The sequence below is a fragment of the Trachemys scripta genome, chromosome 3, assembly GCF_013100865.1.
Source record: "Trachemys scripta elegans isolate TJP31775 chromosome 3, CAS_Tse_1.0, whole genome shotgun sequence".
Lineage (NCBI taxonomy): Eukaryota > Metazoa > Chordata > Testudines > Emydidae > Trachemys > Trachemys scripta.
Window position 1 is genome coordinate 94,516,011 of NC_048300.1, and position 24,686 is coordinate 94,540,696.

Consider the following 24,686-nt stretch of genomic DNA (forward strand, 5'->3'; position numbering starts at 1 on the left):
GCTTGTTAGTGTTGAGAGGCACAAGGTGTTTGGCCTTGTTTCTTCAATCACCCAATAAGACCGTAAAATGTGCGTTGCTTTTACAGTAAATCCCCTTAATATCAAATATTTTTTTAATTTAAAAAAGCTTTTTTTTTTATTTATGCAGCAATGCCTTGCATTATGAGAAAAATATGGCCAGATACGAGAAAAATATTAAGACCTATATAAATTTATATCTCCCAGTGGACCCACAAGCTTGTTGAACGTTTCCTGAATTACGATATTGAATATACAGTTAAAGGGCCAAATCCTAAGAGATGCAAAAGCACCTGCAGCTCCCAATCCTCCCAACCTTTAAATGCCAAGTCCCCTGAATTCTGATTAAGTTTAATGGGAACTGAAGACATTCAGCGCTTAGCAAAATTGAACCCATTGATCTCAATAAGAGTTACAAGTGCTTAAGAGGTGCTGAGCAGGATTTAGCGAAGCTCTTAACCCAGAACTACTCAGAACACTAAGACTTCTGTCTAGGGCAAGAACTTGGATACTTAGGGCCTGATTCAGACCTCAGATAAAGTCAGTGTAGTTAACTTGCTTTTACGATAACATAAAAGATATCAGAATGAGGACCTTAGTAATCCTATAGCACTTTGAACTTTATCAATGTTATCTAATTAAACCTCAACAACCCTGCAGAGAGGTTAAAAGTCTTGTGCCAAGGTCACAAAACTGAGAACAGAACTCTAGAGTTCCTGGTTCCTAGGCCTTGGGTCAAATCACTGGTGTCTGATTTACATAGCACAGTTGTAAAATTTCAAAAGCACTGTAGATTAGTGGGTTGGACAATTAGAAAGAAAATTTGAGAATGCTCAGCATCTCACAGGATTAGGCCTTACATTCGTAAATAAAATCTTCTCTTGCATTTTTCTTGAGTCAATTACCTCTGAAGTAAGTTACACTTTGAAATGTTTTATAATCTATACTAGAGATGAAAAAGATAGGAACATACTTTTACTACATGTGACAAATAGTAATGAGTTACCGCCTACCCCAAAAAGAGAGTATTTAATTATTCATTTGTCATCCTTTGGGTTTTCAAAAGACAAGGTCACAGCTTAGAGAAGCAATTTAAAAGACCATTAGTAAAGGTCTGATCATAAAGGGCAGATGATCTCAGATCTTGAGACTGACCATAACTAGTGCATCTGCATGTAAAAGGATCTTCAGTCAAATGAACATCATTGTCTCAGCTTCTTTAATTATGCAGTCCACTGTGCAAATCCAAGTATCAAAACACTTTTGATTGGCAGTCCTTGCACAAGACAACAACACTGAACTAGGGGAAGGAGAACAGACATGTTTGCTGGGTCGTGGAACAGACATGTGCAACAAATCTCGAAGAACAACATTTACAGAACAGGTTAGTAACCGTTCCTTCTTTGAATGATTGCATGTGTCCATTCCACTTCCGGCTTGAATTGGAAATGGGCAACAGGAAATGGATCATTTGGTGATTACCTGTTCTGTTCATTCCCTCTGGGGCACCTGGCATTGGCCATGACAGGATACTGGGCTAGATAGACCTGTGGTCTGACCCAGTATGGCCATTCTTATGAACTGCTTGTGAGTCACTTGAGGTGGGTTTCCGAGTCCACCTGAACAATGACCGAAGGACTGCTCATCAGAACTTGGCATCATCTCCAGAATGCTGAGATATGGAATAATAAGTAGTAAAGGTGTGTACTGAGGGCCAAGTTGCAGCCCTACAAATGTCTGATATAGGCACATGCGCTAAAAGCACTGCAGAAGTTGCTTGAGATCTTGTCGAGTGTGCTATCACCTTGCTTGGCAGCACTATGTTGGCAATGTCATAGCACAGGTATATACAGGAGGAAATCTGGGACAAGATCCTCTGCAGCAAGACTCGGGGGGTAGGGCCTTTATCCTGTCTGCGAGTGCTACAAACAGTTGAGAAGATGATCTCAACAATCTAGTTCTAGCCAAGTAAAAAGCCAACATCCATGGTATGGAATCTAAACACTTCTGAATGCCAGCCCTTGCACAGGAGGTACAACATTGAACTAGTGGGGGAAACAACAGCTTCCCCCATTACAGACAGTATAAAATATCAGGATTGCAACACCTACACAACAGCATCTTATATGTGAGAAACCTGAAGTCCCAATGTAGGTGGAATAATGACAATGGCAAAATATACTTAAAGATCAACATAATCCTAATTCCTATTTATCCTACTCAAACTCTCTTTGGATGTGTGCCACCCAACATAGACAGCCATTAGCAGTGGGGAGTTGCATTATTATATTCACATTACCCAGTCTAGTGCAAAACCGTCCCCTTTCAAAAATATACACAAGGTCTGTATTTCAGGTGAAACCGTGTAAATACAAGGACATGACTAGGACATGGAAACATATGAGGATGTAAGATTTTGTTACATGTTGATTCTAAACACATCCTAACTCTGTAAACGTGTTGTTTCCAAATATTTCTGACCTTCAGAGAGCACCATAGCAATGAATTATTTGTTATGTCCTCTAGGTGACATGGAAGCAGATATCCGAGATAAAGAATTGAGCAGTACTCACATATTAAAGTTTGACACTTAATTCGGGTAACACCTCTCTTCATAGGAAAGTCATTTACATATATCTGTCCACTATTGTAGGTGATATTAAAGACAACCTTAAAAAAATAAAAGATAGTTGGCAAAATATTAATATATAGTCAGATTTTCAGTTTCATAAATAATGTAAAGAACAGATTAGAGAGTCACTATTGTATAAAATACTGAAATGAATAAGTCATCAGAAAAATCTGCGAAAGCACACATTCACAGGTAGAGTTTGGTTTATAACTTACTAATATGTTGAGTAAACAAAAACAACAAACCTGTGCTTCTTGAGATTCTTCACTGGTTTCCAACATAGTAACATTAACTCTGATGTTCTCCTGAAAAAAATAGTAATGAGAAAATAAATGTTGAGTCCTGTAAAATGAGTCCCACTTTACTGAAGAATAAATGACGTGTAAGACAAGTGAGCACATTCCCTTTGCTCACTGTCTGGCAAAGTGCAGCTAGTGGAATATGCTTACTTGTCCCACACATCAGTTTTTAAAGAGGACTAATTACAAAAGAATGATTATCACTCCCTGTTAAGTGAAAAAGAGTGATTTTTTTTTTAAAATGAAGATCAAGAAAACGTGCCATGTTTCCACATACCAATATGCTTGAGATGGAGTCAATTATAGCGAGAGCCCTACCAAATTCAGGGCCATGAAAAATGCATCACGGACCATGAAATCTGGTCTCCCCCCATGAAATCTGGTGTTTTGCGTGCTTTTACCTTGTACTATACAGATTTCACAGGGGAGACCAGAGTTTCTCAAATTGGCGATCCTGACCCAAAAGGGAGTTGCGGGGGGGGGGGGGGTGTCACAAGGTTATTTTAGGGAGGTCGGAGTATTGCCACCCTTACTTCTGTGCTGCTTTCAGAGCTGGGCAGCTGGAGAGCAGCAGCTGTTAACCGGGCACCCAGCTCTGAAGACAGTGCCCCGCCAGCAGCAGCGCAGCCGGAGAGTGGCGGCTGCTGACTGAGGGCCCAGCTCTGCAGGCAGCAGCACAGAAGTAAGGGTGGCAATCCCATACCGCGCAGTGCCGCAACCCCCCCCTACAATAACCTTGCGACTCCCCCACCAACAACTCCTTTTTTGATAAGGATCCCTACAGTTACATCACCATGAAATTTCAGATTTAAATAGCTGAAATTATGAAATTTATTATTTTTAAAATCCTATAACCATGAAAATTGACCAAAATGGACTGTCAATTTGGTAGGGCCCTAAATTATAGCAAATGAAGACAGAAGAAACCTAATATGGCAGAATTTCTCAATCTGTGGGTCATGACCAAAACTTGGGTCATCAAAATGTGCCAAAAAGGGTCATGTGGAAGACAAAGCATGGGGAGGAGTTTCCTATCCTGGGAGAGGCAGTTGCAGAGCCCACTCCGCACTCACCCTGCAGCTCCAACTCTGTCAACCTCTCATTTGTCTCTCGTACCTTCCTTATAGCTCCAAAACCGGCCACTGTCCATTCCGGTCTTCAAAGAACACCTCCCTTGAACCTGGACACACACTAACTACTGTCCCATTGTCACTCTGCCCGTTCTCAGCAAACTGCTTGACAAAGTAGTTTTTAATTTCCCCATTTGCTTTTCATACAACCTTAACTGATTTCAACCTGCTTTTTGCTCTGGCCATAATCTGGAAAATTTTCTTCTCCTTAGAGACAAATCTTTTTCTGCTGTTGATACCTTCTTCCCCTTACTCATTTTCCTCAACTCAGTGCAGCCTTTTTGACTACATTTTCTTGTACAAACTTCATAACTAAAGAAGCACCTCAGAGTTCCTCAAATCACTTTTTTACTTCTGCTCTCTTTGATCCCCTCTACATTGGGATTTGAACCATGTTCTCAAACTGGGGGTCGGGACCCCGAGGAGGTTGTGAGGTTATTACATGGGGGGTTGTGAGCTGTCAGCCTCCACCCCAAACCCCATTTCACCTCCAACATTTATAATAGTGTCAAATATATTAAAAAGTGTTCTTTAATTTATAAGGGGGGGGGTCACACTCAGTGGCTTGCTATGTGAAAGGGGTCACCAGTACAAAAGTTTGAGAACCACTGACTTAAGTGGGTTTTTAGAAATGGCTTTATACAATTTAGATTGTAAGCTCTATGGGACAGGGAATGTCTTACCATGTGTGTGCACTGCACAACAGGGCCCCAATTACTCAATGGGTCTTTATTATAATAATTTAGTCTCATCTACGCTGGTCAGTCCAAACCGCATTTAAAAATTATTTAGATGGAACAAGGTTTAAATCGAGTATAAACATTCCACAAAGCCCAAGAGATAGTAGTTCTCCGGGAAAATGGCTCATTATTTATCTATAAACCACAGATATTTTGTCCCCAGTAAAACGGGGTTGAAAACCGTTTGGCCACTAATGTACAAAAGGCAATTTGCTCCTCAATGTCTGTTACAGGAAGCAGATGTCTCCCATTTTCAGAACTAGAAACAACCATTCAGGAAAGATGAAGCTCACCAGCTTATTTACATAACTAATATCAGTTACTGCCAATGTAAATCAGATTCATAATAAAATTGTAGAACCCAACCCATTGGGCTTTCAGCCAGCTCCCTCATTCTAAACATATTCTTCTCATCTGGCCCATATTAAGAAATATTAAAAAAACCAAAACATACATCTAATCTAATTCTTGATTTAGCATTAAGAGCTGTATTGTATCTTTTACCTCCCAGCCTTACACAGCAGAGATTACTACTCTCTTCCTCTTGTGATTTCCTAACTTCTTTTGCTTTGCCAAGTAACGCTGAGTGATCCACAGGGTACATTTTCCAGGCAGTCTTAATCTTCCCACACTTTTTAGGATTCTGGTGCATTTTGAACATATTTATGCAAAAGGTATTTATACAAAATCTTTATAGAATGATGCAGAATGACTCACTCTGATTATGAGTTGGGGGGGAAACTGTGCCACTGTTGCAAAATTAATTAAAAGGGAGGAAGGAAAGTCCATGTTTCAAAAGTGTTTGTTTGGGAAATGAAAGGGTTTAACAGGACATGCTGAGTCTTCAGCTAACTCAACACCTTGTCACTCAGCTCCCCACCACTGTATGTTAATTGGGACTTAACTGGAAGACAGGTAACTGACCTAAGGTGCCAATTAACTGAGTAGCGCTACAGCTGAGGGGCTAATTGAGGGGCAGCAACCCCCAGCAGCTGGGATTTTATGAGCACACAGGAAGGAAGTGCTGGAAGCCTGAATGAAGGCAGAGGTAGACCTGACTAGCTACTACTCGTACTGTTCCCTTCCCTAGAAACAAGTGGGGAAGCTGGTTATGGACTCTAAATATATGTAAATAACAATACCAGCTGTGGTCTGTGGAAAGATTATTATTAAAGTTAATGTTTAAAATTAAACATACACGAGCTAAGAGGGAAGGTACTGTACACGGAAGAGGTGGAGTGGGGGCAGGGCCTGTGGCAGAGCCGGGGTTGAGCAGTGAGCACCATCCGGCACATTGGAAAGTTGGCGTCTGTAGCTCCAGCCCGAGTTGGTGCCTATACAAGGAGCCGTATATTAACTTCTGAAGAGGCGCATGTGGCTCTGGAGCCCCAAGTTGGGCACCTCTGTCATAGTGTCTAGTCCTAAATTAAAATATTCTGAACTCCCACTTGAATGGGAATTTTAACTGCATATGTTTAAGAAGTTTAAAAAAATGAAAGTGAGCAGTTGTCTCCTGTCCATAAACTGCCAAAGTTATGGACTGTAGTCATAGTGCCTGGACATTCAAAATGCTTTGAAATGTGCAACATCAAAAAGGTTGCAGCTCTTGACCTAGTCAGAACAGTTTAGTCTGCCACAACACACACCCACATCAGCCTGTAGCCCTTGCAAAACATACAGCCACACCTGTGTTCATGGCTTGCAGAACCACATGAGCAGCAATCATGCTCTTCCCATTCCCAATCCTCAGGGCCTTCAGTTCCAACTCTGTTCATAGCTAGATAGGACTAACTCTCTTGCTCAGTGATCATTTGACTTTTTTTGTTCCTCCTATATCCATAATCAGCTTGTCTGCCCCCCAAAAATTTATCAAAGGAAAAAACGGTTACTGATCTTTCGTAACTGTTGTTCTTCAAGATGTGCTGCTCACGCCCATTCCATGCTAGGTATGCGTGCGCTACGCACAGTTGCCAGATATTTTTCCCTCAGTGGTATCCATGGGGCCGGCCATGGTGCCTCCGGAGCCCCACGTTCCTGCGTCGGTATAAAGGGCGTTGCCAGCCCTGTACCCTCTCAGTTCCTTCTTGCTGGAAACTCCGACAGTGGAGCAGAAGGGCAGGTCATGGAGTGGACACAAGCAACACATCTTGAAGAACAACAGTTACGAAAGATTAGTAACCATTTTTTCTTCTGGGAGTGCTTGCTCTTGTAGATTCCATGCTAGGTGGCTCACAAGCAGTATCCCCGGAGGTGGGATCAGAGTTCCTGGACGTGCTGATTGAAACACTGCTCTAGCGAAATCGGCATTGTCACGGGCCCGTTAGGTGATAGCATAGTGGGATGCGAAGATATGAATCAACGAACATGTTGCGGCCCTGTAGTGTCCTGGATCATAGGCGCCGACTCTGTGGGTGCTCCGGGGCTGGAGCACTCACGAGGAAAAATTAGTGGGTGCTCTGCACCCACCGGTAGCCAAGCTCCCCTCACCTCTTCCCCTGAGCGCGCCACATCCCCGCTCCTCCACCTACCTCCCAGCATTTCCCATCCAGCCACCATCAAACAGCTGTTTGGCAGCGTTAGCACCCTTTGGGAGGAAGGGGGAAGAGCAGGAACACAGCGCGCTAAGGGGAGGAGGCAGGGAAGAGGCAGGGCCGGGGTGGGGATTTGGGGAAGGAGTTGGAATATTGCAGAGGAGAAGGGGTAGGAAGAGGCGGGGCGGGGCCTCAGAAGGGGTGGAGTGGGGATGGGGCGGGGGCAGAGAGGGAGGGGTCAAGCACCCATGGGAAAGCAGGGAAGTTGGTGCCAATGTCCTGGATTGGTATCTGCACGAAGAACACTGCTGATGAAGCCTGGGCCCTTTGTGGAATGAGATGTCCCGGTGGCCAGAGACGGGACCTTCAACTGCTCGTAACAAGCTCGGATGCAAGCAGTGATCCAGGATGATATTCTTTAGGACGACACCGGTAGTCCTTTTGTTCTGTCCACCACACCTATGAAAAGCTGCACAGCCTTGCAGAAGGGCTTAGTCCTTTCAATATAGAAGGACAGGGCCCATTTAACATTTAAAGCAGGGGTGGCCAAAGTGCGGTTTGCGAGCCACATACAGCTCTTTTAAAGTGCAGCTCGCGGAGTCCCCCACATCCCCACCCCATTCTCCACTACCAGACTGGGGTAGGGGGAGCTCAAGGCTTTTGCCCTGTGGCAGGGTGGTGGGGCTTGGGGCTTATGCCCTGCGGGGAGGGAGGTCTGCAGGAGGCATCTGCTGGGGCTCAGGGCTTCAGCAGGAGCAGGGCCGCAGCTGGCATGCCCCACAGGACTGAAGCCCCGAGTCCCGGCTGGCATGCCCACCTCTCAAACTTCTGTAGATTATCATAAGTGGCTCGGTGTGTCAGTAAGTTTGGCCACCCCGATCTAAAGTACGTATCCAATGTTCCTCATCAGTGCTGTGAGGCTTTGGAAAGAAGTGTCCTGATTATCATGGAACTGCAACACTACCTTTGGTAGGAAGGGCGGGTGGGGGCCCTTGTCCTTGAAGAACACCATACAAGGGGGTTCTGAAGTCAGGGGCTTTGATTTCGGAGACTCTTCTGGCTGACATAATTGCCACTAGGAAAGCAACCTTCCATGAGAGGAGCAGTAGAGAACAAGATGCCAACAGCTCAAAAGGAGAGTCCCGCGAGCCTTGACAGGACCAGCTTTAAGTCCCATGGGGGAAATCGGTTCACGGACTTGTGGGTAGCGTCTTTCTAAACCCTTAAGGAACCTGATAGTCATCTCATGGGAAAAGACTGATATGCCTTGGACCCAAGTATGGAAGGTCGAGAGGACTGACAAGTGAACCTTGACTGATGATAGTGCCAGATCCTGGTGCTTCAGGTTGAGCAAGTAGTCCGAGATGGACTGCAGAGAAGACCGAGACGGAAAAAGATTCCATTCTGAGGCCCAACAAGTGAAATGTTTCCACTTAGGTAGGTAGCCCTGGTGGAGGGCTTCCTGCTACCTAGCAAAACTTGCTGGACCTGCTCCTCGGGGTTCAGCCATACAGAAGCCATGCCGTCAGGTGTAGAGAGGCAAGGTTTGGGTGAAGCAACTGGCCTTGATATTGTGAAATCAAGTCTGAATGTGGTTGCAGCTCTAGTGGAGTTGCCACTGAGAGGTCCAGAAGCGTGCCAAACCAATGCTGGTATGGCCACACCGGAGCTATCAAGATAACTTTCACCTTGTCCCTCTTGATTTTTAGGAGGACCTTGTGAACCAAGGGGGATTGGCGGGAAGGCATACATCAATTCATTTGCCCACGAGAACAGGAAGGCATCAGACACAGAGCCCTGGCTGAGTCCGTGCACTGAACATAACCATTTGCCTTTCCTGTTATGTCTGGTGGGGAATGGGTCCACTTAGGGAGTCCCCCCACTTCTGGAAGATAATGCTGACTGCCTCTGGGTGAAGAAACCTCTTGTGGCAAAAGGAAAAGGACCCGCTGAGGTGATCCACCAGCACATTCTGCTCTTCTGGGAGATGTACCGCCTTGAGCGGGACGTCGTGGTTCACACAGAAGGCCCATAGTCAGAGGGCCTCTTCAGAAAGGGCTGAGGAGCGAGCTCCCCCTTGCTTGTTGACATAAAACATCAAGGCTGTGTTGTCCATCGAGACCTGCACAACCCTGCCTGACAGCTGGGGAAGAAATACCTTGCAGGCCAGGCATATTGCCCTGAGTTCCCTGATGTTTATATGTAGGGAGAGTTCTTCCTGGACCAGAGACCCTGGGTCTGACATTGCTGAGGTGGGTTTGGTCCCACCCCCGGTCTGACAGCCTCTGTGCTGTTGAAGAGGATGAAAGTCTCAGGGAAAGAGAACAAGCAGAGGGAAACGATCCCATAGTTGGGACCCTCCTTCCAGATGATGTGGTATTCTTTCGTAATGAGGATACCTCTCCAGGGGAGGGAACTCCAGTTATGGGCAATTCAATCATTAGAAACATAGATAGCTGGGTTTGTGATGACCAGGAGAACTGCATGGTGACTTGTCTGCCTGGTGCGAAGGTGCGGATCTCTCAAGACATCTAGATAGACTTATGTGTAGTGCTGGGGAGGAGCTAGTGGTCAAGGTACATGTAGGTACCAATGACATAGAGAACGATAGGTGAGAGGTCCTGGAGGCCAAATTTAGGCTGCTAGGTAAGAGATTGAAGTCCAGAATCACCATGGTAGCATTCTCTGAAATGATTCCAGTTCCACGCGCAGGGCCAGTTAGACAGGCAGAACTGCAGGGTCTCAATGCATGGATGAGATGATGGTGTAGGGAGGAAGGGTTTAGATTTATTAGGAACTGGGGAAACTTTTGGGAAAGTGGGAGCCTATACAGGAAGGATGGGCTCCACCTTAACCAAAATGGAACCAGGCTGCTAGCACTTAAAATTTAAAAGGTCTTAGTTGTTAAACTAAGGGCTGGGAAAAAGCTGACAGGTGCGGAGGAGCATGTGGTTCGGACTGAGACAACCCTGAGGGGAGGATCTATTAATGGAGATTCTCTATGTCCTAATAAGGAGGAGAGGATGGAAGATGATAAAATACAGGTAGGATCTGATGAGAAACAGTCAAATGAAAAAAAGTCCCATTCAATTACATCATGTAATGACAGACAGCTAAAAAGTGACAAATTTTTAAAGTGTTTATATACCAATGCTAGAATAATAATAAGATGGGTGAACTAAAGTGCCTCGTGTTAAATGAGGATATTGATATAATAGGCATCACAGAAACATGGTGGAATGAGGATAACCAATGGGACACAGTAATACCAGGGTACAAAATATATCGCAAGGACAGAACATGTCATGCTGGTGGGGGAGTGGCACTATATGTGAAAGAAAGCGTAGAATCAAATGAAGTAAAAATCTTAAATGAACCAATCTGTACCACAGAATCTCTATGGATAGTAATTCAATGCTCTAATAATAAGAATATAGCAGTAGGGATATATTACTGACCACCTGACCAGGATGGTGAGAGTGACTGTGAAATGCTCAGGGAGATTAGAGAGGCTATTAAAATAAACCCAATAATAATGGGGAATTTCAACTATCCCCATGGTGACAGTGTACTCCATATGATGTTATGAAAATATGCTAATGAGTGTGAATATAATGTAACTGGGACATGCTTCATGCAAAAGGTCTCTTGTAAAGCATCATTACAAAGCTTTCAGGGTAGCAGCCATGTTAGTCTGTATCCGCAAAAAAGAACAGGAGTACTAAATTTGTTAGTCTCTAAGGTGCCACAAGTACTCCTGTTCTTATTACAAAGCGTATAATCTACTGAGTGTGATCATCCTATTTGTATAAATGTACCATTCTTGTATCTGAAACTAGAAATATGAAATATAACTCTGAGGTCCTATTGTAGTTATGCAAAGTGTGGGCCATTAATGGTGGCTTGGAATCTTGATGGCTCCCATTAACCAGGACAATTGGTTGTAGATGGCTCTGTTTACTTGTAAGTCTTCCTGTGTACATGTGTGCTGGCAAGTGGGCAATAAAGTCCTACAGTGACATGTGATCATGTCACCTGAACTGGAATCCATCTTTAACCTGGTGCTTTTCCATTTAGAAGAAGGGTGGGAAGCCAGAGAGGGACAAAGGATTCCCGCCTTGTGCAAAAGATATATAAGGGGGTGGAACAGAACAAAGGGGGCTGCAGTCATGAGAAATCCCCTAGCTACCACCTGAGCTGGATCAAGGACTGCACTGGGGAAAGGATTGGGCCCAGACTAGAATGAGGCTAGTCTGTCAAAGAAGCTTATTGGAACATCGCTGAGGGTGAGATTTACCTGCATTTGGTTTCCTACTGTATTAGGCATTAGACTTGAATGTTTTATTTTATTTTGTTTGGTAATTTACTTTGTTCTGTCTGTTATTACTTGGAACCACTTAAATCCTACTTTCTATATTTAATAAAATCACTTTTTACTTATTAACCCAGAGTATGTATTAATACCTGAGGGAGAGGGGCAAACAGCTGTGCATCTCTCTCTATTAGGGTGACCAGATGTCCCGATTTTATAGGGACAGTCCCGATTTTTGGGTCTTTTTCTTCTATGGGCTTCTATTACCCCCCACGCCCTGTCCTGATTTTTCACACTAGCTGTCTGGTCACCCTACTCTCTATCAGTGTTATAGAGGACGGACAATTTAGGAGTTTACCCTGTATAAGCTTTATACAGGGTAAAACGGATTTATTTGGGGTTTGGACCCCATTGGGAGCTGGGCTGGAGACAGGAGCACTTCTTAAGCTGTTTTCAGTTAAGCCTGCAGCTTGTGGGGGACATGCTTCAGACGTGGACCTGTGTTTGCAGCAGGCAAGCATGTCTGGCTCAAACAAGGCAAGGTTCTGAAGTCCCATGCTGGCAGGGAAAATGGGCTCAGTGGTAGTCCCAGCACATCAGGTGGCAGTCCCAAAGGGATTTCTGTGACCCAACCTGTCACACCCATACTGACTGGGTACATGTCACCTCAGGACGGGAGGCAGAAATAAAGTTTCCTGACACCTTAAATGACTGCTTCTTGGAGCAGCTAGTCCTGGAACCCACAAGAGGGGAGGCAATTCTTGATTTAGTCCTAAGCGGGTACTGCTCTGTTCTCCGAGCAGACAGACTCCAAGCTGCACAGCCTCAAAGACTTAAGAGCCATGCTCCGCTCTCTAGCCCTATATGCTCTCCCGGCTTTCAGGAAGCATTTCAGACCTCAACAGCCATAAGAACAGAAGAAAGGCCATACTGTGTCAGACCAAAGGTCCATCTAGCCCATGTATCCCGTGTTCCAACAGTGGCCAATGCCAGGTGCCCCAGAGGGAATGAACAGAACAGGTAATCATCAAGTGATCCATCCCGTCGCCCATTCCCAGCTTCTGGCAAACAGAGGCAAGGGAAACAGAGATCATGGAAGCACCATGCCTGGTACTGCCTCCAGGTGGTGCCAGAGGATTGGTGACCAATGCTGGGTCAGGGACTGCTGCAACAGGATCATGAAGGTGCCACAACCGCTGGTGCCAAACAGGAGCTCTCTACCCCCTGCGCCCTTCTGTCTCCAGTAGTCCTGGCTGGCATGGGACCTTGGGTGGTGAGTGGTATCGGGAGAGACATCAAGTCCTTTGCAGCCTGGAAAGCCTCCGGAGTCGAGGGGGCCAACAAGGATGAGGTACCACAACCGCTCCCCAGAATCGGACATGGGCTCCAAATCGGGCTTGGTACACCAACCATGGCTCTGGAGAGGACAAATGGCCCGGCACGGGTCTCACATCAATTGCTCCCTTCTTATCGCTCTTTGGCACCAGAGAGCGTCCTCTCCCAGCGCTTGTGCTTCTTCCTGAGCGCCGGTGCTGGGGAACGGTGCTGGGAAGAGCACAGAGGCTGAAGTACTCAGTGCCAATTCGGAACAGGACGGCTCAGAGCCTTCAGGTGGATGTCTCTGACTTTCTGAGTCCTTGGTCTGAAGCCCTTGTAGATTTTTCACTTCTCCTAACGTGAGCTTCCCCGAGGCACTTTAGACAAGGCGAACACGGGTCACTCATAGGCACAGGCTTGCCGCAAGAGGTGACAGCTTGAAGCCCAGGGACTGGAGCATACCCAGTACGTAGGACAACATCTCTCTAAGACTAGGACAACTATCTGTACCATATACACTCAGAGTAACTAAGTCTGCTAACTACAACAACTATATGCAACAGATCAGAGTCCAAACCACTATTAGGAAAGCCTTGCAAGAGCAAGAAGGTCATTCCAAGCAACCGTGATGAGCGGTAAGAAGGAACTGAGAGGGCATGGAGCTGGCAGCGCCCTTTATATCGGCACATGTGCGTGGGGCTCCAGGGGGAACTAGGGATGACCCTGCAGATACCACTGAGGGAAAAATCTCCGGCACCTGTGTACATGGCGTGCACACACCTAGCATGGAATCGACATGAACAAGCACTTGAAGAACAACATTTATTCCTGTTGCCATATGAACCCATCTTGCATGCACATAACAGAGGCCTTTAGAGGATTACCAACTACGCTAAGGTACATTCTAAACAGATTTTAGGCCATGTCTACACAAGCAAGCTTACAGCGACAACTCTACCAATGCAGCTTCGCCGCTGTAAGATCGCTCATGTAGCCACACTATGCCAATGGGAGAGAGCTCTCCTGTCGACATAATAAAATCACCTCCACGAGCAGCAGTAGCCATGTAGGCAGGAGAATCTCTTCCAACAACATAGCCCTGTGCACACTACCACTTGTGCCAGCGAAACTTATGTCGCTCGGGAGTGTGTTTTATTCCACACCCCAGAGAGACATAAGCGTTACGAACATATGTGGTAGTGTAGACATGGCCTCAATATTTTTGGTGCTAAATGATAGAGTCTCAGTCACCCTTGCCCCAATTGTATCTGCGCTGGTGCAGAAACATTGCACTGACACAAATAGTGGGTTGTTAATTCTGACAGCTATAATCTATGCAAGCAGTGTTGTAGCCACATTGGTCTCAGGATATTAGCGACACAAGGCGGGTGAGGTAATACCTTTTACTGGTCCACCTTGTATCTTTAATATGCTGAGACCAACATGGCCGAGAGTCACCTTCTCTCAATTATAATTTATTACAGCTAGTCAGAGAACCTCGTAAGCCTCATTCCTAGAGGGCTTAGTTTGCTGAGGATACAACTACACTGCAGTAAAAGACCTGTGGCACCGCTGGCCCGAGTCAGGCTTGTGGGGCTAATATTGGCAGTGTAGCTGTTGGGGGGCGGGAGGGGGGGAGGAGGGGGAAGGTCTCAGAGCCTGGGCTGCAGCCTGAGCCTGAACCTCAACTACACAGCTGTGGGGCCAAAAATAGCCTGAGCCCTGTAAGCCTAAGACAAATTGACCCAGGCTCTGAGACTCAATGCTACAGTTTTTTATTGCAATGTAGACATACCCAGAGAGTCCCCACCACAGTTGTGCTTTAGCACAATTCACAACCATTTCGTGAAGAGAGAAAGAAACCAGGAAGTAAACTCGGGTTTCCTACCTTACAGTACAGGATAGGCCAATACTGGAATTGCTACCACTTTTTTATTAATTAATTATGATTATTCTTTAAACAAAGTTACTTGGAGGAGAACTTTGCTGGAGTATGAATTTATTACAATCTTGTATTAGCAGGACAATTGACCAGATAACCCAGCAGATCTTTCCCGTTTCATGCTTCTATGATAAGACACTTTGCAGTTCACAACTATTGTAATCAGAGGATGTTTAGTCACAATTTAAATATTAACACAGAACTATCCAGCTTTTTAAAAAAATCAAAGGTCTAAGTTCACATGTCTCATGAAGCATCCTCTAATTCCAACAGAGATAACCTTTAAAAATGGTACCAAAATAAAACCAACTATTCAAAAACTCCAAATTTACTTTATAACCTCCCTTCTCCACTCGATCCCACCCAACAACAACAAAAACCACAATTAACTATACACCACAAAATTTTCTTGCCCCAATCCTGTAGCACTGAAATCACAGGAGCAACACTGGGGCCTACAGCACTACAGTACTCCATAGCATGGAGCTGTCATGAAACGGATGTATATATGTTAAAAATATAAAGATATATATGTGGAATAGCTTTAATATTAATAACTACATTTTTCTCCCTTCTCCCAGCCAGCAGTTTTTTTACATATTGATACATAATCAATATGCAACATTCCATTTCATACACAAAAAGCTACTGTAAGTTACAAAGTAGTTTAAAAAAAAAACACTACTTTTTGAGCAGTCTTATAACTTAGTCACCTGAATAATTTTTTAAAAACATTTGAAAAACAGACCATCATTGTCAAGTTTCAGCTTGAAGAAGAAATACAGGTCAAATAAAAATTAGGTTTATATTTTCAAAATAAGAACATATTTCTAGCGATGTGCACTCACCCCTCAATACACTGGCACACACAGCCTGCACACACCCCAACATACATAACATTCATGCACGTATCCCCTCACACACACCCCACATATACGTACTAGTGTAGAAATATCCAAACACTTCTTAATGACAGCAAGTGGATGTCTACACTAGACTTTCTTAGACTTTTTTAAAATTTCCCATGTTGCAACCAGGTCTACGGACATGGCAATAGGACAAAAAATGTCAGACCCTGCATACTTTACACTAAAGTTTTTAGAATAGTCCTCTAGGGAGATCTTGCATTACTAAAACTTCATTACATTTATTATTAGTCTAAGGCCTGGTCTACAATATGAGTTTAGGTCAAATTTAGCAGAGTTGAATCGAATTAACCCTGCACCTGTCCACACAACGAAGCCATTTACTTCGACATAAAGGGCTCTTAAAATCGATTTCTGTACTCCTCTCCGATGAGGGGAGTAGCGCTGAAATCAACATTGCCGGTTCGAATTAGGGTTAGTGTGGATGAAATTCAACGGTATTGGCCTCCTGGAGCGATCCCACAGTGCACCACTGTGACCGCTCTGGTCAGCAATCTGAACTCAGATGCACTGGCCAGGTAGACAGAAAAAGCCCTGCGAACTTTTGATTTTCATTTCCTGTTTGCCGAGCGTGGAGAGCACAGGTGACCACTCAGAACTCATCAGCACAGATAACCATGCAGTCCGAGAATCGAAAAAGAGCACCAGCATGTACCGTACTGGATCTGATAGCTATATGGGGAGAGGATTCCGTGCTAGCAGAACTACGTTCCAAAAGACGAAATGCCAAAACATTTGAAAAAATCTCCAAGAGCATGATGGAGAGAGGCCACAATAGGGACTCACTACAGTGTTGCGTGAAAGTTAAGGAGCTCAGACAAGCCTACCAGAAAACCAAACAAGCAAACGGAAGGTCCGGTGCAGAGCCGCAGACATGCCACTTCTACACTGAGCTGCATGCAATTCTGGGGCGGGGGGGCGCCACCACTACCCCACCCCTGACCGTGGATTCCGAGGAGGGGGTACTCTCAGCCATGCCTGAGGATTCTGCGGACAGGGAAGAGGAGGAGGACGACGATGACGACAAGGTTGCGGAGAGCACACAGCACGCCATTCTCCCCAACAGCCAGGATCTTTTTCTCAGCCTGACTGAAGTACCCTCCCAACCCTCCCAAGGTGGTATCCCAGACCATGAAGCCATGGAAGGGAACTCTGGTGAGTGTACCTTTGTAAATATAAAACATGGTTGAAAAGCAAGTGTTTTTTTAATGATTAATTTGCCCTGAGGACTTGGGATGCATTCGCGGCCAGTACAGCTACTGGAAAAGTCTGTTAATGTGTCTGGGGATGGAGCGGAAATCTTCCAGGGACCTCTCCATGAAGCTCTCCTGGAGATACTCCAAAAGCCTTTGCAGAAGGTTTCTGGGCAGCGCAGCCTTATTCCGTCCTCCATGGTAAGACACTTGACCACGCCATGCTAGTAGCAAGTAATCTGGTATCATTGCATGACAAAGCCTGGCAGCATATGGTCCCGGTGTTTGCTGGCATGCAAGCAACATCTGTTCTTTATCTCACTGTGTTATCCTCAGGAGAGGGATACTGTTCATGGTAACCTGGTTGAAATACGGGAATTTAATGAAGGGGACAGAGGTGGCCGTTCCTACTGGGCTGTTTGCCTGAGGCTGAAAAGAAATCCTTCCCTGCAGTTAGCCAAGCGGTGGGTGGGCGGGGAGGACCCCACTGGCGCTGAGCTTTTCGCTTTTGGCTAGCAGGGATCTTCCCTGATACCAGCCACGCGGTGGGGGGAGGGATAAAGCAATCATCCCAGAGAATTGGATGGGTGGTGGGGGGGGTTTAGTTTGGTTTCTGCTGCTGCACGTTAACAGGAAAACCGCAGCACACAACGGGCTTTGCTTGGTATGGGAAAGGAGGGCGCTACTTTTACGAAGGTTGCAGAAGCCGAAAGACAATGGCTTACCATGGCTTCATGCAAGCCGAATTCTGTTGCTCGGACCTCGTCTGTGATCTCTAACACCAAAGCCGCAGGCACTCAATATTAAGATGCAAAATGCAACCTTGTACCAAAATCACATGTGCTATGTAATGTGAGCAGTGTTGTTCACCGTGAAAGAGTATAAGCATTGTTCTGTAAAATGTCTTTTTTCCCTCCCGCAGCTGCAAATTTCAAGTCTCCCTCTGTCCCGAAAGATATCTCAGATAAGGCAGCGAAAAAAACGCATGCGAGACAAAATGTTCTCGGAAATCATGCAATCGACCCGCGATGAAAGAGCTCGCCTGAATGAGTGGAAGGACACGGTATCACAGTACAGGAAAGCTGCCAGTGAACGTGAGGATAGGAGGGACGCTCAAGATGAGAGGTGGCGGGATGCAACGCTGGGGCTGCTGCATGAGCAAACGGACATGCTCCGGCGTCTGGTGGAACTTCAGGAACGGCAGCAGGATCACAGACTGCCGCTGCAGCCCGTGTATAACCACCCTCCCACCTCACCATGTTCCATAGCCTCCTCACCCAGATACCCAAGAATGTGGGGGGGAGGCTCCGTGCACTCTCCCACTCCACCCCAGTGGACAGCCTAAGCAAAAGGCGGTCATTATTTTGAACTTCTGAAGTGGCCTTTTCCTTCCCTCCTATCCTCCTCCCAAACCCCCTCCCCCCCGGGCTACCTTGTCAGTTATCTCCCTATGTTTATAATCAATTAATAAATAATACATGATTTTTAAACAATAGTGACTTTATTTCCTTTGAAAGCAAGCTGTGATCGAAGGGGGGAGGGTGGGTTGCTTACAGGGAATGAGTCAATCAAGGGGGCGGGTTTTCACCAAGGAGAAACAAACAGAAATTTCACACTGTAGCCTGCCCAGTCATGAAACTGGTTTTCAAAGCTTCTCTGATGCGCAGCGCTTCCTGGTGTGCTCTTCTAATCACCCTGGTGTCTGGCTGCACGTAATAAGCAGCCAGGCGATTTGCCTCAACCTCCCACTCCGCCATAAACGTCTCCCCCTTATTCTCTCAGAGATTTGGAGCACACAGCAAGCAGCAATAACAATGGGAATATTGGTTTGGCTGAGGTCTGAGCGAGTCAGTAAAGTGCGCCAGCGACCCTTTAAACGTCCAAAGGCACATTCTACCACCATTCTGCACTTGCTCAGCCTATAGTTGAACAGGTCCTAACTACTGTCCAGGCTGCCTATGTATGGCTTCATGAGCCATGACATTAAGGGGTAGGCTGGGTCCCCAAGGATAACTATAGGTATCTCAACATCCCCAGCGGTTATTTTCTGGTCTGGGAAGTAAATCCCTTGCTGCAGCTGTTTAAACAGATTAGTGTTCCTGAAGACGCGAGCGTCATGAACCCTTCCCGGCCATCCCACGTTGATGTTGGTGATACGTCCCTTGTGATCCACCAGTGCTTACAGCACTATTGTAAAGTACCCCTTCTGGTTTATGTACTGGCTGCCCTGGTGCCAAGATAGGGATATGAGTTCCATCTATTGCCCCACCACAGTTAGGGAATCCCACTGCAGCAAAGCCATCTACTATGACCTGCACATTTCCCAGAGTCACTACCTTTGGTAGCAGCAGCTCAGCGATTGCTTTGGCTACTTGCATCACAGCAACCCCCACAGTAGATTTGCCCATTCTAAATTGATTCCCGACTGACCGGTAGCTGTCTGGCGTTGCAAACTTCCACAAGGCTATTGCAACTCGCTGCTCAACTGTGAGGGCTGCTCTCATCTTGGTATTCTGGCGCTTCAGGGCAGGGGAAAGCAAGTCACAAAGTTCCATGAAAGTGCCCTTATTCATGCAAAAGTTTCGCAGCCACTGGGAATCATCCCACACCTGCAACACTATTTGGTCCCACCAGTCTGTGCTTGTTTCCCAGGCCCAGAATTGGCATTCCACGGCTAGAACCTGCCCCATTAACAACATGATCTCCAAAGCACCGGGACCTGCGGTTTGAGAGAATTCTGTGACCATGTCCTCATCACTCTCGTCGCCGCGCTACAGTGGCCGCCTCCTCCTCGCCTGGTTTTGCAGGTTCTGGTTCAGCATAAACTGCACGATAATGCGCAAGGTGTTTACAATGTTCATGACTGCTGTCTTGAGCTGAGCGGGCTCCATGCTTGCCATGGTATGGCGTCTGCACAGTTCACCCAGGAAAAAAGGCGTGAAACGGTTGTCTGCCATTGCTTTCCCAGAGGGAGGGGGAGCATGTACCCAGAACCACCCGCGACAATGTTTTTGGCCCCATCAGGCATTGGGATCTCAACCCAGAATTCCAATTGGCGGGGGAGACTGCAGGAACTATTGAATAGCTATGGGATAGCTAACCACAGTGCAACGCTCCGGAAGTCGACGCTAGCCTCGGTACATGGACGCACACCGCCGAATTAATGTGCTTATTGTGGCCACATGCACTCGACTTTATACAATCGATTGCCAAAAATCAAATTCTGTAAATTCGGAGTAATCCTGCAGTGTAGACATTCACTGTACTTCTTAGGGTAAGTAATTAAAACTATGCTACACTTGTCAAATAAATGACATTATATTACCATGCATTAGCCCTGCTTTTCTTTTTGCATGTACACATTTGTTTACTTCCTACTTTGCAAATTTTATTAATTCACAATGGTGACCCAGTCATGGAGGTGAATTAGTAAGGTTCTTTGGATAACACCACTTATTCTCTCCCCTCTTCCCTACTTACATTGCTAGAATTAAATTTCTGCTTTCTCATTATTAAATCATAACATATTATGATTATTTTACCAAGTGTTGTAAAATCACATACCTAATTCCAAGATATTGGGACATCATTACATCATCCAGCAGTCAATTAATAAAATATGCCAGAAAGATACAGAGAATTACACAAATTTTCACAAGTTCAGAACAAATATCAGGTTATCGCCACAAGATACTTGCAAAAGTTATTTATTTTATTGGTTTAAATAAGTTGTTATTAACAAGCCTTTTCTCTTCCTCTGAAGTATAACAGCACATGGTGCCTGCATGCATACATTAACATGTGTATGTGGTCTACATAGTGGAGAACATCTTAATATCTCACCAGTGAAAAAACTATTTTTTGTCTTGAAAAACATCTCAGATGTTTTTAGTATCCAATAACATAGATATTATCTGCAGGAAAAATAATGGTATGCACACTAAGTATATATGCCACATTTCTGACAAGTGAGTAGGCCATATCAAAAGAAATAAATCAACATAAATAATCAAAAGGTAAAAATCACATGCTCAAAAACTAGAAACAACCATCCAGGGGAAAATTAATTTAGATAACTAAACTCAGTTACTGCCGATGTATATCAGAACAGGACCCAGCCCATTGTGCTTTCAGCCAGCTCTCACACTTCATGTATTCTTCTCATCAGGACCATATTAAGAATAAAAAACTAAATGAAAACCAAAATGACCTAAACTTAATCTAACTTTTGACCTCGCATTAAGAACTGTATTGTATTTCTTTTACATCCTAGTTTTACACAGCAGAGATTATTAACTACTTTGCCTTGTGATTTCCTAGCTGCTTTTGCTTTGTCAAGAAACTCTAGGGACCTGAAGGATGTTTATTCCAGGATGTTTTAATCTTCCCTCATTTTTTAAGCTTCCAGTGCAGTTTGAACATATTTTTAAAGAAGAATTTAACAAAAGATAACTTTGTGAAATATCTCTTGAACCTCTACAGAATGATGCAGAATGAGTCATTTCAATTACAAGGCAAAAACCTGTGCTGCTGTCCAAAAAATATATAAAAAGAAGGGCAAGTCCATGTTTCATAAGTGCTTGTTTGGGAAATGACAGGCACTGAGCAACAAGTGACGTACTCAAATATGAGAACTAAAGCAGAGCATTTCAAACCTACAAAATGACTTCAAACCAAGTCATTTAGTATGTCAAGGTTTTTGAATCCTTTCCTGTCATGTTTTCCCACAACACCTTTCCTAAATTAAAAACATACATTCTTAACCTACACTGAAGGGGAACTTTAACATCATGTTTAAAAAGTTTAAAACATCAAGCAATTGATAGTATTCTGTCCACATCCTGTCAAAGTTACAGAATATACAGACATAATGCCCAGTCCAGACCTAACTAAAAGTGATAGTGGCTTTCTGATCTGTGAAACACTCACAGGTCTGCAGATCCAAAACTATGCAGAGTAAAGATTAGTCTACCATTCGTTGTGTCCCTTTAAACAACACATGTCTTGGGAAGCCACATGGAACAGGAGAGAAGGGAGAATTCATGCTCATCTCATTCTTGGGACCTTCAATTTCAAATCTGCAGCAGCAGCTACATTGTGACAAGTCAGTTCATATCTAATCAAGAGTAACTCTGCTCAGCAATGAAGATTTTGTTCCTTCTATATCTAAAATACATTTCTAAAGAATGCATAAAGCTATCAAGCTATGAAACATTTGTTCCCATTCAATCATCTGTTCCCCCCCAACTTCAATCCACACAGGAGTCCTTCTGACAATTATCAATTGCGATAAGGAACATTCCAAACAGATAGTAACTTTTTGGTGCTAAAGAACAATTGAGACTCGGTCATTCTTGTCTCACTTGTTTCTGGGCCAATGTAGGTACAGCCCACCGACACAGAAAGAGAGCTGTCAATGCTGACAGCTGTTATATCTTTTACAGACAGCAAACCTCTATAAAGCCCCAATCCTACCAACAGTTACACAGGTGCTATATGTTTGTAGCAACATCAGGGCCATAGTTTCCCAGCTAGCAAACTAAGGATACGTCTACACTACCCACCGGATTGGCAGGTAGTGATCGATCTATCAGGGATCGATTTATCCCATGTAGTGTAGACGCGATAAATCGATCCCTGATCACTCTCCTGTTGACTGCTGAACTCCAGCTCGGCGAGAGGCGGAAGCAAAGTCGACGGGGGAGCGGCAGCCGACGATCCCGCGCCGCGAGGACACGAAGTAAGTGATTCTAAGTCGATCTAAGATATGTCGACTTCAGCAACCCTATTCTTGTAGCTGAAGTTGCGTATCCTAGATCAATCCCCCCCAAAGTGTAGACCACACTTAAGGCCCTGTGTGAAGAGGAAGAAACCGGGAAGTAAACTCAGGTTTCCTACTTTCAGTATAGCACGTACCACTAATGGGATTGCTACCAGGCTTTTTAAAATATTGTTTTATTTACACAGTTACCTTGAGGAGAGCTTTGTAAATAAAAAAAAACAAACAAACATGTTATCAGTTGTGTGTTAACAGCCCAATTGACTATTTAACCCAACAAAGAAGTTTCCCATTTGGTACTTTGGTGATAAGATGCTCTGAAGTTCACAGCTACTGTAAGTAGAGGTTGCTTTATTCACAATTTCAGAATCAACATAGAACCAGTTGTTGTGTTGGGAAGGGAGTAATTCTAGAGGTTATGGTTTACATGGTCTCATGAAGTATCCCCTAATTCCAACAAAACTAATCTTTAAATAGTATCAAAATAAATCCCTAGCTCACAAAAAAACAGATTTACTTTATAGCCAATCGTATGAATATATATTTCAGCACCAACTCCGACCCCTCAATGTACTCTCTATACCATAACATTTTCTTGGCTCAATCGTGTAGCACTGAAAGCAAGAATTGGGCCTATAGCATCATGTTAATCTATAGCACGGAGCTGTCAAGATGTGGATGTATACATTAAGAATACAAAGAAAAAAAATACAGCTCATGTACAAGTTAATTTTTAATACCTGTATTTTCTCTCTTCCCCCCAACCAGCCGTTTTTCTAAATATTAACATGTGCATAAACCATCCATTTGCAGCATTCCCTTCCATACACAAGAAAAGTTAGAGTAAAAAACGAACAAAAAAAAAGAAGAGATCCATTCCTGGTAAACTCATTTTGGTGCAGTCTGATAACATGGAATCACCCAAGCACATTTTAATTAAAATGCATTTGGAAAACAGATCATCAATGTCAGTTTGAGCACTTGGCAAATATCAGGTCTATATTTTCAAACGGACAGCCTGATTCTAGCCATGGACCCTCACCCCTCGATACACTGACACGGCGCACACCCCTACCCCACCAGCACGCACCCCGGAATGCCAAGTGCGTCCCCTACCCCCGCACACCCAACGCACCCCGACCCCCCCAGCACACAGGGGCGCTGGAACAATGTGTACAGTGGGGGTGATGCTGAGAGCCATAGACCCAAACTCTGATGGAAACCGCGTCAAGCCAAGCCCCCACCCAGCGCACCTCACCCCCGCCCGCCGCAGGCCGAGTCTCCCCTCTCGGTACCTGGCTGAGGAACTGTGGGGGGGCGGTGGGCTGCGGGGCGGCGGGGCCGAGCCGCCCCAGGACAAGGAGGAGCAGCAGGAGCCCGCCAGGCCCCAGCGCAGCCTCCATCTTGGGTCCCGGGAATTAAAACAAACTAGTGAAACATCCCCGCGGGAAGAGGGAGGGGAGCCGCAAGGGCGGGGCGAGGGGCGGGCTGGAGCCGGGGGAGGAGAGCGGGGCCGGGCCGGGCCGGGCTGTTGCACAAGAGCGGCTGGAGGGGGCGAGCGGGACGCACGTACACACCCCGCCTCCGCAGGACGGGGCACGACTGCCGGCGGGGGCGCGCCGCGGTCCGGCTCTGGGATGGCCGGTGCCCGCCCGGGTGTCGCTGGAGGATGTGCAGGCGGGGCGGCGATGGGGTTCTCTGGCGGGAGGTGGGAAAGACAATGAGGCGGATTGGCTGGTTCCGGCCATTGCATCCCCCCCAGGTAGTCTGTGTGCTGGGGAAAGCCTCGTCTTCCGTCCCTCTTCCCCATCCCTGCCCTGCCCCTTTCCGCCCTCAGCTGTGGGGGGGGGGCTCCAAGGCCAACTTT

The 24,686-nt window shown here is 45.4% G+C and overlaps 1 protein-coding gene across 2 annotated transcripts in view; it reads right to left on the bottom strand.

Moving 5' to 3' along the window:
- The window catches only part of GINM1 (glycoprotein integral membrane 1), a 42,268-nt gene extending 17,987 nt beyond the window's left edge, over positions 1–24,281 (bottom strand). For both annotated transcript variants that reach the window (XM_034765442.1, XM_034765441.1), the window contains exons 1-3: positions 24,115–24,281; positions 2,896–2,955; positions 2,592–2,688 (exon numbers count right to left, since the gene is read on the bottom strand). In XM_034765442.1, the coding sequence (XP_034621333.1) occupies positions 2,592–2,688; positions 2,896–2,955; positions 24,115–24,222 (265 nt within the window). In that variant the 5' untranslated portion in view covers positions 24,223–24,281. The remainder of the gene's footprint in view (positions 1–2,591; positions 2,689–2,895; positions 2,956–24,114) is intronic.
- Between the last annotated feature and the right edge of the window lie 405 nt (positions 24,282–24,686).